General features: G+C 37.4%; 1 protein-coding gene across 3 annotated transcripts; it reads right to left on the bottom strand.

Moving 5' to 3' along the window:
* Nucleotides 1-6,644: 6,644 nt before the first annotated feature.
* On the bottom strand, nucleotides 6,645-14,214 carry LOC121381975 (polypeptide N-acetylgalactosaminyltransferase 11-like). Of its 3 annotated transcripts, none has more exons than XM_041511418.1 (4): nucleotides 14,087-14,214; nucleotides 11,927-12,258; nucleotides 10,366-10,447; nucleotides 6,645-9,260 (listed from the first exon to the last, which is right to left on the bottom strand). In XM_041511418.1, the coding sequence occupies exons 2-4, from the start codon at nucleotides 12,153-12,155 to the stop codon at nucleotides 8,909-8,911; spliced, it is 663 nt and encodes a 220-aa protein (XP_041367352.1). In that variant the 5' UTR covers nucleotides 12,156-12,258; nucleotides 14,087-14,214; the 3' UTR covers nucleotides 6,645-8,908. The 3 variants fall into 3 exon arrangements, with proteins under 3 accessions (XP_041367352.1, XP_041367350.1, XP_041367351.1); XM_041511416.1 differs by having other exon boundaries at nucleotides 13,887-14,210; XM_041511417.1 differs by having other exon boundaries at nucleotides 14,075-14,191.
* Nucleotides 14,215-14,286: the final 72 nt, after the last annotated feature.

Here is a 14,286-nt window from a genome sequence, read left to right as displayed (position 1 = left end):
AGTTTAGCATGTCGTAACATTAAAACAAAAAGTGTGTGGCGATAAAACAAGTGTTATGTGTGCAAAAATTGGTTAATAAATAAATCAGTTTGTTTGTGTTTAACGACACCACTTGAGCACACTGGCTATTGCCAGTATTGGATGTCAAATGTTTACAAATTATAGGGCTGAGCCTGAGGTCCTTTTCACAAAACATTGTAAGTTTACGTCTGCAATCAGCAGTTAGACCAGTCATACGTTTACACATGTTTGGCATCTATTTAACGCAGAAAAAATACATCATTATGGGAGATGAAGCATTTTAAGGACAAACGAAACTGAAATATGTGTTTGTCAAACTATTTTAAAGGGACATTCCTGTGTTTTGCTGCATTGAAGATGGTTCCGACTAATAAAATATTTCTACAATTAAACTTACATATTAAATATAGTTTCTTGTTTCGAATATCGGTGTCTGTGTATTCAATGTGTTTTTGGTCGTCTTAATATTTGTAAGAAGTCCAAACTGGATTTTGTTTTCAAATTAAAAAATATATATTTTAGGAAATAAATTGAAAGTACAAGTATTAGAGCGATCAGAAACACGTTTGATGTACAGCCACTAATGTTTTATGCAGAAAAATATATTTGATATGTAATTACAATCGTTAAAAAGTCTCTGTTAGTCGATAACATTTTACAAATTGCAGCAAACTCAGGAATGTCCCTTTAATGTACTGTTAGTAGCAGTGAGAATTGTGGTTTAGTCGTAGATTTACCTTTACGTACAAAACTAGGCTTACCATGTTTTGTGAAATTGGACCCTGAACCTTAGCAGTAGCACAGGATTTTTCTACCACCAATTTCTCACTCAGTCTACCAGATGTCTAAACCTGGTAGTCCGCCAGACTACTATATTTGTTTTAAGAATATGCACTTTGAACATGTTGAAATAGAAATAAATTATGTTGCTTTTTTTCTCTCTCTCTTTTTAATTTATTAAAATTATGGGGCTATTAATTTTTACAGAGGGCTACCCAATTTCGTAACCCGAAAAAAGTTAAAGTCAAGGACTATATTTGGTAATTCTTACATATCTAGTCTTATTAATAGTCTTAGAGAAAAAATCCGCTACATTTTTCTTCAGGTCAGGTCATAGAGTTTTATGTGCACATTGAGAACAAGCTGTTGTAGCACACACCTGTCACGGGCACAGGTACCGGCCTTGGCCGGCTCCTCTGTTCAGGATAGGAAAGGGGTTGGGGTGAGAGGAAGAGGGGGTTGGTTTTGGTGCTATGGGGCCAAATTCACTAAACTCTTTCAACTTTGCGATCTCGCAGTGCAATGTTAAAAGACTTGAAAAGAGGATGCTTTGTTGTCTAGCAGAGCCTAAGAAACCTTTGTGAATGAGGCCCCTGGTATTTTTGAAAAGTCCATTAGGATTAAGCCAAAAAAGAAAGGTTGTGCAGTTTCAATGAAGGAATTTGGGTGCTTTTTTGAACGGGCTGCCAAAAGGTAACGGGGAACTACATATAGCTCATTATTGGATTTTTCATCAGTAGCAAGGGATCTTTTATATGCATCATCCCACAGATAGAATAGCACATAATACCATATGTTCTTTGATATATACCAGTCATGGTGCACTGGCTAGAACTAGCTCAAGTTACCTCTAGCCTTTCCCTTATTGATATTGATATGTATTGGAAGGCTACTGTGTCTAAAATACAATTTTGTGTGTAAATCTGATGCCACAGAGCTTTAGTTTGATTATTTTCGAGTCCAGTCATGATGTTAAACTTACATGTTGTTAACCAGTACCAATGCTATACAAAAAAACAACAACAATATTTTGGACCTGTGGAGGCACTACATATCAATATCAATAAGGGAAGGGCCAGAGGTGACTTGAGCTATGGATAGAACGAGAATAGAAAAAAGAAAAGAAACAGGTTCTAGATTACAGTGGCCCCATGCTCGAGGCCAGTAGCTTTTAAGATTGATGACAGTCACTTTTTGCACCCTTGTTTTGGCTTGGCGCAGTCGGTTTGAGGTCAATCTCCGTCGATGGGCCCATTGGCTATTTCTCATTTCAGCCAGTGCACCACAACTGGTATATCAAAGGTGGTGGTATGTGCTATCCTGTGAGTGGATTAGTGCATATAAAATATCCCTTGGTACTAATGAAAAAATTTAGCAGGTTTTCTCTCTAAGACTATATATGTCAAAATTATCAAATGTTTGACATCCAGTAGCCAATGATTAATAAATCAATGTGCCCTAGTGATGCTGTTAAACAAAACAAACTTTAATTTATATTGGCTTGGTACACAATAAATAATATGAATTAAAGGTGCTACCTTGAGGCGAGCTTTGTATACACATACAGATTTCACCCTCCACACCTCCATTCCAAAATTGTGTAGCATTTTCTGAAACTTGCGAAGCAAATCGCAACGCAATACTAAACAAAATGTTTCATGTTATGACTACCATGTTGATAGTAATTGGTATTTTATGACTGACTTTAAAATTGTAAAGTTGGTTCTATTTTCTAAAATTGTGAATATGAAATATGAGATGAATATTCACAACTCCTGCCACTCAAGACTTGGTCAATTTTTCTAAAAACACAAACAAATTGTTTTGTGGTTTTCTTTAGCAAACCTGCTGTCTAATTATAAAAGATATAGAAAACTTTATTGCATCTTTTTTCTGTTTCCTTTATTCTTTCTCTTTTTCAATATTTATTTCTGTTCATATTTAAATTGCAAAAATATATTATTGTCGTAACATGTATGTATTATGGAGAAGGCCTAGTAAATTGTATAATTTGTGCCTAATATATTTGTTCTTTAAAATGCAATAAAATATGTTTTAATCAAAACCTGATTGTGGTGCACTGATGGCAACATTTTCATGAAATACAGCACCCATTCTTCTGTGTCACTATAACTTGTATATTAGCATCTGTTATATTTTCAAATATGGTTTTCATCTTACATCTTACGATGATAGGTGCAGTTAGTACATTTGGGGTGATCTTTGGTCTAATTATTTAAAATTTCACTTGACCATTGGAATATATACATGTATACAAAAATATTACATCCAAAATTATTTTATACAAATTGTATTGATATTGTGATAAATACTACAAAATATTACAATGTGCAGATGTGCATTGATTATAGAGATATTCATATTCTAAGCAAGAAAACGTACGTAAATTGTAATTTTAATAATGCAGAAATATTTCATATGCTGAAAACCTTTTAAAATGGTTACAAACTCAAGACAGTTCCTTTAAGTTTTATGAATTTGACTAATTTACAGCATTTTACACTGTTATACACATGTATGTATGTATGTGTGTAAAATACATGTATGTGTGTATATATATATACACACACACACACACACACAGTAGAATCTCATTGGCTCGAACACTGTCGGTGCATCAAAGTCTGTTCGACCCATTGGGCAGTTTGAACCATGCATTCAGCCGTTGTCGGGTGCTTCTGTAACACAACAACCAATCGGAACACCTCGCTTATTTTCGTAAAACTGGCTTGGGCGAGATGATCCGATTGACTCACGAGTAAAGAAGTCGCCATCAAATGTCGGATGAGATACATATTTGTAACTATTATTTATCACCGTTAAATAAACAAATAACAAACACACTGGTAGTTTGTATTTATAAATATTTATTAATTAAAAAAATCGTTCTTTAGTATGCTGTTGTCGAATCTTTTGCGACATGATAAAATGAAAGTGTATGAAGCCTTTTGAAGCACAGGCAGAGGCCCTTTACCTGTTATTGTTGCAATCACTACATTACATTGATCTCTCCTGTATTTCAAGTTAAAAACAAAATATGCCGACGCTCATGCGTTGTGTAGCGATTAGAATGATTAAAGTAAACCGGCGGATGGGTGGTTTTTTTTTTAACCCCTACCACACTTGGTCAAAATTTCTCCCAGTTTCTGTTAACCTATGGCCATGATTTTTGCACCAAACGATGCATCATGGAACACTCTTTAAACGCATATATAACAATTATTCCCCCGGTTTGTTTTCATCAAGTTATGTTCAAGCAAAGTTAGCGGAAGTTTCTTATTTTGTTCAGTATATATATATATATATATATATATATACTCTTCAAAAGAAGAAACGCAAAACCACATTGTCGTAACATTTGGAGAATTGATTTAATTATTGAATGGTGAGTCCGATAATTACCAAATGTTGCAGGATTGTTCACAATTCACTCTAGTCCATTGTGAGTAAGTGATAGGACACACCATCAAGGTCAAGGTCATCTGGAGTCAATACCGGGTGTGGCCTCCGCGTGTGTTGACAACTGCCTGGCACCGCCTGCCCATTGAAGCAACCAGAGTACGGATGACGTCCCGGGGGATGGTGGCCCACTCGGCCTGCAAGGCTGCTGCCAGCTCGGGCAGGGTCTGGGGCTGTGGTTGTCGCTGTCGGAGACGTCGGTCCAACTCGTCCCATAGATGCTCAATTGGGTTCAAATCCGGTGATATCGATGGCCAAGGAAGGACATTAATGTTGTTGTTCTGTAGGAAAGCCGTTGTGAGACGTGCTGTGTGAGGCCTGGCGTTGTCATGTTGGAACACTGCGTTGGCGTTGGCCATAACTGGAACGATGTGTGGCCGGAGGATCTGGTCAATGTAGCCCTGTGCATTCAGGTTGCCCTGCACGTGGACCAGGTCAGTTCTGCCAGTGTGTGAGATGGCTGCCCACACCATGACACTACCCCCGCCGAATCTGTCCACTTCCTGCACGCAGTTTGCCGCATAACGTTCACCACGACGCCTATACACGCGACATCTTCCATCATGACGTCAGAGCAGAAATCGGGACTCGTCACTGAACCACACCTGTCTCCATCGCAGTTGAGGCCATTGTCGATGAATCTGGCACCACTGCAGTCGGAGTCGACGGTGTTGTGGTGTTAAGATGACACCTCGAACTGGACGTCTGGCACGAATTCCTACCTCACGTAGGTGGTTCCGTACGGTCTGGTCGGATATCCTGCACAAACCTGGTATTGCTGCGGCTGTGGAGGTGGCACTAGTCAATCGTTCCCGAAGGTGGCGTACCCGGATGTAGCGGTCCTGCCCGGGGGTAGTGACCCGTGGTCGACCGGATCTAGGGAGGTCACGTGTTGATCCATGTTGCTGGTAACGGTCACACAGTCTGGAGATGGTGCTTGGGGACACATGGAATGCCCTGGCAACGGCCGTTCTGGATTCGCCTGCGTCTAGTCGGCCGATGGCATTGTTTCTCTGCGGTTCACTGAGACGTGGCATGTCCTGTCGGCCAGATACAAAGGCCAGGCAAGCGAACACCCTGCACTTTTATACTGTCGGTGTTCATGTTGCACGTGCAGACAACGCACGTGCAGTGGTGACATGGTTTGCACGTGGCTGCGTTTTTGCGAATATTCACATTTTGGAACTTTATTGTACAGTAGCTGCGTTTTATCGAATGTAACCGTGGGAATGTGTTTGGGACATGCAATGACCTTATATTCACAAAGCATGAACCGGTAGGAAACATAAAATCGGAGTTATAACCCATTTGTACCCTTTTGCGTTTCTTTTTTTGAAGAGTATATATATATATATATATATATATATAAGTTAAAGTTTGTTTTGTAACTGGAGCACATTGATTGATTAATCATTGGCTATTAGATACAAGAAAAACCCCAATCAGTTGAATGGATCCACCAAAGTGGTTCAATCCTACGACGCAAGCAACTCAAGTGAGCACTCAACTGATTGAGTAAATCCCACCCTAGTATATTATTAGTTTTTATATTGATCTTGATTCTCATACATCTTAGTTTGACACCCTATACAAGGTAGCTGATTTAGGTTTTTTGTGCTGGGGTGTCATTAAACATTCATTCTTTGTTTGTTTGGGGAGTCGTTAAATATTCATTCAATCATGCCACTTCCATTAAAGGGACATTCCTGAGTTTGCTGCAATTGTTAACATGTTATCGACTAACAGAGACTTTTTAACGATTGTAATTACATATCAAATATATTTTCCTGCATAACATATCAGTGGCTGTATATTAAACATGTTTCTGATCGTTCTAATATTTGTACTAGCGTAAATTTCATTTTATTTCCTAAAATGTGTTTTTTCGTACATACAAAATTATGTATAATGAATAATGTTAATGGGTTACCAAACACAATGCTTATTTTGATGCCTGCTTGGTCTATAGTGTCAGAAGAACCCTTTGCTTCTCCTCCTACCAAATCCTTTTAGGGGCACTTTCACAAAGACAGAACAGTACATACCATAGCCTTTGGTGTACCGTCTCATGGTTATAACAATCCAGTGAATAGGACTGATCTTATGAGTAAGTCATACATCACACCTCGAGGGTGGGACATAGCCCAGTGGTAAAGCACTTGCTCGATGTGCGGTCAGTGTGGGATCGATCCCTGTCAGTGGGCCCATTGGGCTATTTCTGGTTCCAGCCAGTGCACCACGATTGGTATATCAAAGGCTGTGGTATGTACTACCCTGTCTGTGGGATGGTGCAAAAGAGTAGCCCATGAAGTGGCGACAGCAGGTTTCCTCTCTCAATATCTGTGTGGTCTGACACCATATAACCATAAATAAAATGTGCTGAGTGCGCCATTAAATAAAACATTTCTTTTTTCTTTTTTTTACATCACATCTCAAGCAAGCTACACTCCACCCTGTACCGTAATATATCATAAAATAAAAGTATGACATCACACTTCGACCAAGCTACACTCCACCCTGTAGCGTAATATATCATAAAATAAGAGTATGACATCACACCTCAAGCAAGCTACACTCCACCCTGTACCGTAATATATCATAAAATAAAAGTATGACATCACACCTCGACCAAGCTACACTCCACCCTGTAGCGTAATATATCATAAAATAAGAGTATGACATCACACCTCAAGCAAGCTACACTCCACCCTGTACCGTAATATATCATAAAATAAGAGTATGACATCACACCTCAAGCAAGCTACACTCCACCCTGTACCGTAATATATCATAAAATAAGAGTATGACATCACACCTCAAGCAAGCTACACTCCACCCTGTACCGTAATATATCATAAAATAAGAGTATGACATCACACCTCGACCAAGCTACACTCCACCCTGTACCGTAATATATCATAAAATAAGAGTATGACATCACACCTCCAGCAAGCTACACTCCACCCTGTACCGTAATATATCATAAAATAAGAGTATGACATCACACCTCAAGCAAGCTACACTCCACCCTGTACCGTAATATATCATAAAATAAGAGTATGACATCACACCTCAAGCAAGCTACACTCCACCCTGTACCGTAATATATCATAAAATAAGAGTATGACATTACACCTCAAGCAAGCTACACTCCACCCTGTACCTTAATATATCATAAAATAAGAGTATGACATCACACCTTGACTAAGCTACACTCCACCCTGTACCGTAATATATCATAAAATAAAAGTATGACATCACACCTCAAGCAAGCTACACTCCACCCTGTACCTTAATATATCATAAAATAAGAGTATGACATCACACCTCAAGCAAGCTACACTCCACCCTGTACCGTAATATATCATAAAATAAGAGTATGACACAACACCTCAAGCAAGCTACACTCCACTCTGTACCGTAATATATCATAAAATAAGAGTATGACATCACACCTCAAGCAAGCTACACTTCACCCTGTACCATAATATATCATAAAATAAGAGTATGACACAACACCTCAAGCAAGCTACACTCCACTCTGTACCGTAATATATCATAAAATAAGAGTATGACATCACACCTCAAGCAAGCTACACTCCACCCTGTACCGTAATATATCATAAAATAAGAGTATGACACAACACCTCAAGCAAGCTACACTCCACCCTGTACCGTAATATATCATAAAATAAGAGTATGACACAACACCTCAAGCAAGGTACACTCCACCCTGTACCGTAATATATCATAAAATAAGAGTATGACACAACACCTCAAGCAAGCTACACTCCACCCTGTACCGTAATATATCATAAAATAAGAGTATGACATCACACCTTGACCAAGCTACACTCCACCCTGTACCGTAATATATCATAAAATAAAAGTATGACATCACACCTCAAGCAAGGTACACTCCACCCTGTACCATAATATATCATAAAATAAGAGTATGACATCACACCTCAAGCAAGCTACACTCCACCCCTGTACCGTAATATATCATAAGAGTATGACATCACACCTCAAGCAAGCTACACTCCACCCTGTACCGTAATATATCATAAGAGTATGACATCATACCTCAAGCAAGCTATACTCCACCCTGTATCGTAATATATCATAAAATAAGAGTATGACATCACACCTCAAGCAAGCTACACTCCACTCTGTACCGTAATATATCATAAAATAAGAGTATGACATCACACCTCAAGCAAGCTACACTCCACCCTGTACCGTAATATATCATAAAATAAGAGTATGACATCACACCTCAAGCAAGCTACACTCCACCCTGTACCGTAATATATCATAAAATAAGAGTATGACATCACACCTCAAGCAAGCTACACTCCACTCTGTACCGTAATATATCATAAAATAAGAGTATGACATCACACCTCAAGCAAGCTACACTCCACTCTGTACCGTAATATATCATAAAATAAGAGTATGACATCACACCTCAAGCAAGCTACACTCCACCCTGTACCTTAATATATCATAAAATAAGAGTATGACATCACACCTTGACTAAGCTACACTCCACCCTGTACAGTAATATATCATAAAATAAAAGTATGACATCACACCTCAAGCAAGCTACACTCCACCCTGTACCTTAATATATCATAAAATAAGAGTATGACATCACACCTTGACCAAGCACTTTACCACTGAGATACACCCCACCCATGTACTGAAATATCTCACAAAGTAAAGAGTCATACAGACTTTTTATAATTGTCATCAGTTTACAATCGCTGGAAAGCTGGTAAAGAACACACATGTTAACCCATAGCGTACCCATGTCACTGAAGTCATCTATGAGGATTATCTCTTCTAGGAGGTTGGGAGGGGTGCGATCAATAATGGTGTGGACTGTTCGCAGCAACGTCGACCATGCTTCATTGTAAAAACAGATAATGATGCTCGCCTTGGGTAAATCTGGTGGGTACTGTTGTTGTTTACACCTTAAAATGTGGAAAATAATAATGATGCATAAAAACTGTGGATACCGGTACTCCTTGCTCATAGCTCAAAATGCAGAAACAAGTATAAAATGGGTAAATCCGGAGGTTACTTTCATTGTTTACACCTAAAAAATGTAGAAACCGATAATGATGCTCGCCTTGACAAAAAACTGTGAATACCTTTGTTGTTTACACCTAAAAAATGTAGAAACAAATAATAATGCTAGTCTTTGGTAAATCTGGAGAATACATTCATTGTTAAATTAAAAAATATATAATAAACCATTCACTTGATATTAATTATTAATGAGGCCTGTTTCAGAACTGATCATGGGTGTGTGGGTGTGGAAGGCAATACTTTTTATATGCCAATCACCCATAAAATAAAATGTTATTTAACTCTGTATGCTTATGGGAAAAGATGCAACAGAGATACCGGGCTAAAAATAACATTTACAATGCCTCCACCCAAACCACCAACATTTGTGACCAATTTTGGAACAGCCTAAAAGGGACAGACCCTTGTTTCAGCCCATGAAAATGCACACTAAGTTTAGTTAATCTACAAACCTGTAACACTTTTGGATAAAGTTACAACTGAGTGAAACACGAGTTTGTGACTTTGAAATGGTGAAATACCCTCTAAAATAGACTAAAACTTGACTACATAACTGTTACTTCTTAGACGCACATGCATTTTTAAAAATATGAGAGATGCATTTTGTGATATTAAAAACACTTTGAATGTACGGAAATGGATACTATAAACAATAAAATCTAAGTAAAGTATGAATTCAGTTATCAAAAATGGCTCTAATAGTAAAAAAATATGCCTTAGTGTTTAAAAACTAGGGTATGTTCCTTTAAGGAATCATATTGAAACCAATATAAAAGTTAAAATGTAAATTATACATTATTCTTAATATGATGCTCAACACAAATTGACAGTAGTTTTAATTTATCTTTGCATTAAAACTACCAAATTATCAAATATTTACCGTAATCAAGAGTTAATTATGATGCATTATAGCCTACTACATAATCAAGAGTTAATTACGATACACTGTACTACATAACCAAGAGTTAATTATGATACAGTACATACAATGTGTTTCTGGTGTCAGGAATAGGTCGATGGAAGCCAAGTCGTTCACTGACTAGTTCATTAAATGCATGCTTTCTAAAACCTGCAAGAAATAAAATGTGTTGAGTGCGTTGTTAAATCAAACATTTCCTTCATTATTTAAAAATTAATATTGTTTTTAATGGTAATGTCTTAGTTATAAGGCAGCATAAAATATTTTTTTATCTATTACAGCTTTTTCATCATTAATTTGCTCACAAAAAGTTCCTATACATAAATTGGAAACTATGGTCAGTGGCTTGAAATAACATTAACTTCACAAAGCATATTTATAATTTGTAATAAAGATTCACATTTTATAAACTGATAAGTGAAAGTTACATAATGTATCTACTTACAATTTTAATGAATGCATATATTATAGTAGAATTATATTATAGTGGGATAACTATAGAATTCTAAAACATATAGGCACTTTTTCTAATTACATTTTATTGCCAAGTTTAGGCAGTTTTCACTAGAAAGAAATGTTTTATTTAACAACATATATTTACCAATTTAACATTGGAAGTTCAGTTTTCACAGACAAATCTATTTAATTGTATTGTTCTGTTAAGTTGAGTTTATATAATGAGTACTGTGGACTCTGTCCAAACCGGCATCTGTCTAAACCGGAACAGTTTTAAAGTCCCATCCACCTACTGTTAATATATTAGGAACAAAACTCTGCCTACACGGGATGCTGTCTATTTCGGACTTTGGATGCAAATTCAAGAACAAAAGAACGGTTTATTGTAGTACTTAGCTCTGTCTACACCGACACATCATCTTACCTCTATTGTCTGCCAGTGGTCACCTTTTAAACAATGATGGCAGTTTGCAAGTAATTAGGACACCAAAGAGTTATAAAATAATCACACCTCTTTGAAGGTTTAATAAACAATGAACCACACCTGTGGTATATAACGGGTGCATAGGTAGCAAGATAAATTGGATTATTATTTTTATGTGTTCATACGTGCATTGTATTATACCAATCTGCTGTTTTGTCAAAACTAGTACCTACATAAATACGAATGAGATATACTAAAACGGAGTGACCATTATCGGCAATTGTACGAGGACAATATATCAGTTGAGAAAAAACGAACAGCCAACAGCAAGTTTGAAAATTTGAATGGTTTATTAGAAATGCAAATATCTTTCAGGTTTATGCCAATCATTAAAACAAGCATTGCTTAGTAGAGGCGGGTCTTCATTTTTTTTTTATGATCCCTCTCCAAACCTCCCTCAAAGTTCCCTTGGCATTCCGCCTCATGTCATTGGGGCCCCCCTAAATGGATTTTCTGGATCTGCCACTGCTTAGCCTTGCTTTCACACGTCTTGCACATAGTCCAAATGTTTGGTTAATATGACATTTTATTTAAGTTGGTATTTTCTGATTAGTATATTGAAAGAACCATAACTGTGGATGGACTCTGTATACACTGGCACTCCATCTAAACCGGCATATTTCATCGGTCTCAACTGAATCTGGTTTAGACATTAGACAGAGTCCACAGTATTATAAAAAAAAATTCACCTTCAATATGTGACTTTTCATCAGATGTGTCTTCTATGATCCCCATCTTGTAGACGGTCACTAAGTCATAGTTCTGCAAATCCAACCTCTCTGTGATATTTTCACTGTGAGAACTATCACCAACCATGTCCCAAAGTGAAGGCATCTTCCACCATTCTCCATGTCCAGACAAAGCAAGCCACAGTACAGATGAAAGCACAGCAACTGTGAACGACACCCATCCAATCATTGTAGCCGTCAGTTGCCCATTAGGCCTACTCTGTGCCTCTTTGGAAGTTACTTGATGAAGGTAATTTTATGGGTGTTATTATTGATCAACACATTGCTCAAAGCTGCAATAAAAGAAAATTATTATTAATTTAGTGTGCTGAATTTGCCGGGTTCGAATTTCACCACAACAATGGCAGCAAGTACTATGGTTGCCCTCCTAGGGATTTAGACAGTGGTAAGTGAAATGTTTTGGAATCTTAACACATTTGTTTTTATCGTATCTCTGCACAATGCAGTCGAATGGGCATTTGGCAAAATAGCAGGGGTTGATTATGGGGCATTTCCCAGTTGCACAGAACCACCCACCCACTCACCCCACCCCACCTAAAAAAGAACCCCACCATGTAGATCTAAATTGATGTCCACGTAAAATTAATAATTTCAAATTATAAACATTTACATATTGTTTTGGAAACCCCCCCCCCCCTTACCTAAAGCAGAATATATAATCCGCCCCTGAATAGTGGTCTATGAATCTCTAGTGCCTTGTCTATAAGACAACTACTCCTAACAATACGTCCTTGAGAGGACTGCCACTCCCAGACCACTTTACTAAATCAAAACTTTTTAGGAAGTTACAGTCGTGTTCCCCCGAAAAATATACTTTAAACACAAAATTTTGCTTTGAGCAGAGTTGGGGTGTTCGACTTGAGTTTGTGTTTGGGGTCATATGATTGGAGCTGTTCAACAATTGCATTGTGGGTAATATCAAAATTTGGCATTTTTTATACATTGCTCTCCCCAAATCTTAAATGCTTGTCAATATCCAATGCCTGTTTTCAGTGTCACAATAACATCATTTGGCCAATATTATTAGATTTTTGTTTGGTGTGGTAATAAATATTTCATAACAAATCATCTGTTGAAGAAAATTTTTAAAATAGCAAAGGTTGGCTGCATTACTTTATACTTAAGTAAAAATAAGACGACTGGTTTGAGCAAATTAGGTACGTTAACTCTTAACAAAAACCTTCTTCCTCACTCTCCCCCCCACCCCCATATTATTTTGTAATGCATTCAGTGATATTTCCTACCCTACCCCGCTATCTAGAGCAGTATGTGATTGTAGTAATTAAGGCTCCATGAAGAGGCGATATTGTACCTTTAAATAAGAAATTTACAAAGAAATATTGTGTTCAGTATCAGCTCCTGCTCTAGACTACTGTCATGCAGCATTGGTGGATTACATGCCAAAGACAGAGCAATTGATTTATTAATCACTTGGATATCAAACATTTGGTAATTTTGACATGCTACATTTTACCATTCATAGTGAATATTTTATATGCAACATCCCATAGACAAGATAGCACATACCACAGCCTTTTAAATTTCATGGAAACCATTGTTTCCAGTACTGATACTGTGTCACTAAAATCACAGAACCCAAGTTTTGTTTCCCATGATATTGATAATTATTATTATATCGAGTACAACTATTCTGCAGAAACTTAAAACAGCTTCCAATGGGTTCCCATGAACACAAGGTATGGAACTAAAAAAAAGTATACCCCATGAAATTTGAAATGCTATGGCAACCTTTGATACAATCAGTCATAGTCATGATAGTGCACTGGCCGTTTAAAGAAATGGCTCAATATTATTATTAGCCCCACCTAGGGCCAGTAGGGGGGGTCGATCCCCGACCAACCAAACATATTATGACAGTTTGTACTTGCAGTTACTTTACTTTATTAGCGTTATCAGTTCCATGTTAATTTATGTCACAGAAGTGACAGTCACAGAGCAGTCACAGAGCAATCAATTTTGGTAGTGTTTATTTTATTGGATCAATGGATGCAGTCAATCACAAGCGACTGGGATTACAACGGGTGACCTCTCACAAGGATGTATAAGAAATTAATAGTACGCCATCACCATCCAACTTGCCGGCGATTCACATGCTAGTACAGATATCATATGCATTGATGGCTTGAATTGATTGCTTTCATATTGACACGTGTTTTAGAATGAAAATAGAAATTGAGCTGCTTAAAACATAAACAACATCATGTTGAACATGCTTTTGTCATGCTAGAGGAGAGGTGGTTATTTTAGTAGTCTATAACTAATTGTTTTCAATAAGCTAC

This window comes from Gigantopelta aegis, chromosome 9 (assembly GCF_016097555.1).
Source record: "Gigantopelta aegis isolate Gae_Host chromosome 9, Gae_host_genome, whole genome shotgun sequence".
NCBI classification, from domain to species: Eukaryota; Metazoa; Mollusca; class Gastropoda; order Neomphalida; family Peltospiridae; genus Gigantopelta; species Gigantopelta aegis.
Note: the sequence above shows the minus strand (reverse complement) of the source record. Positions and strands in the feature narration are given on the sequence as shown.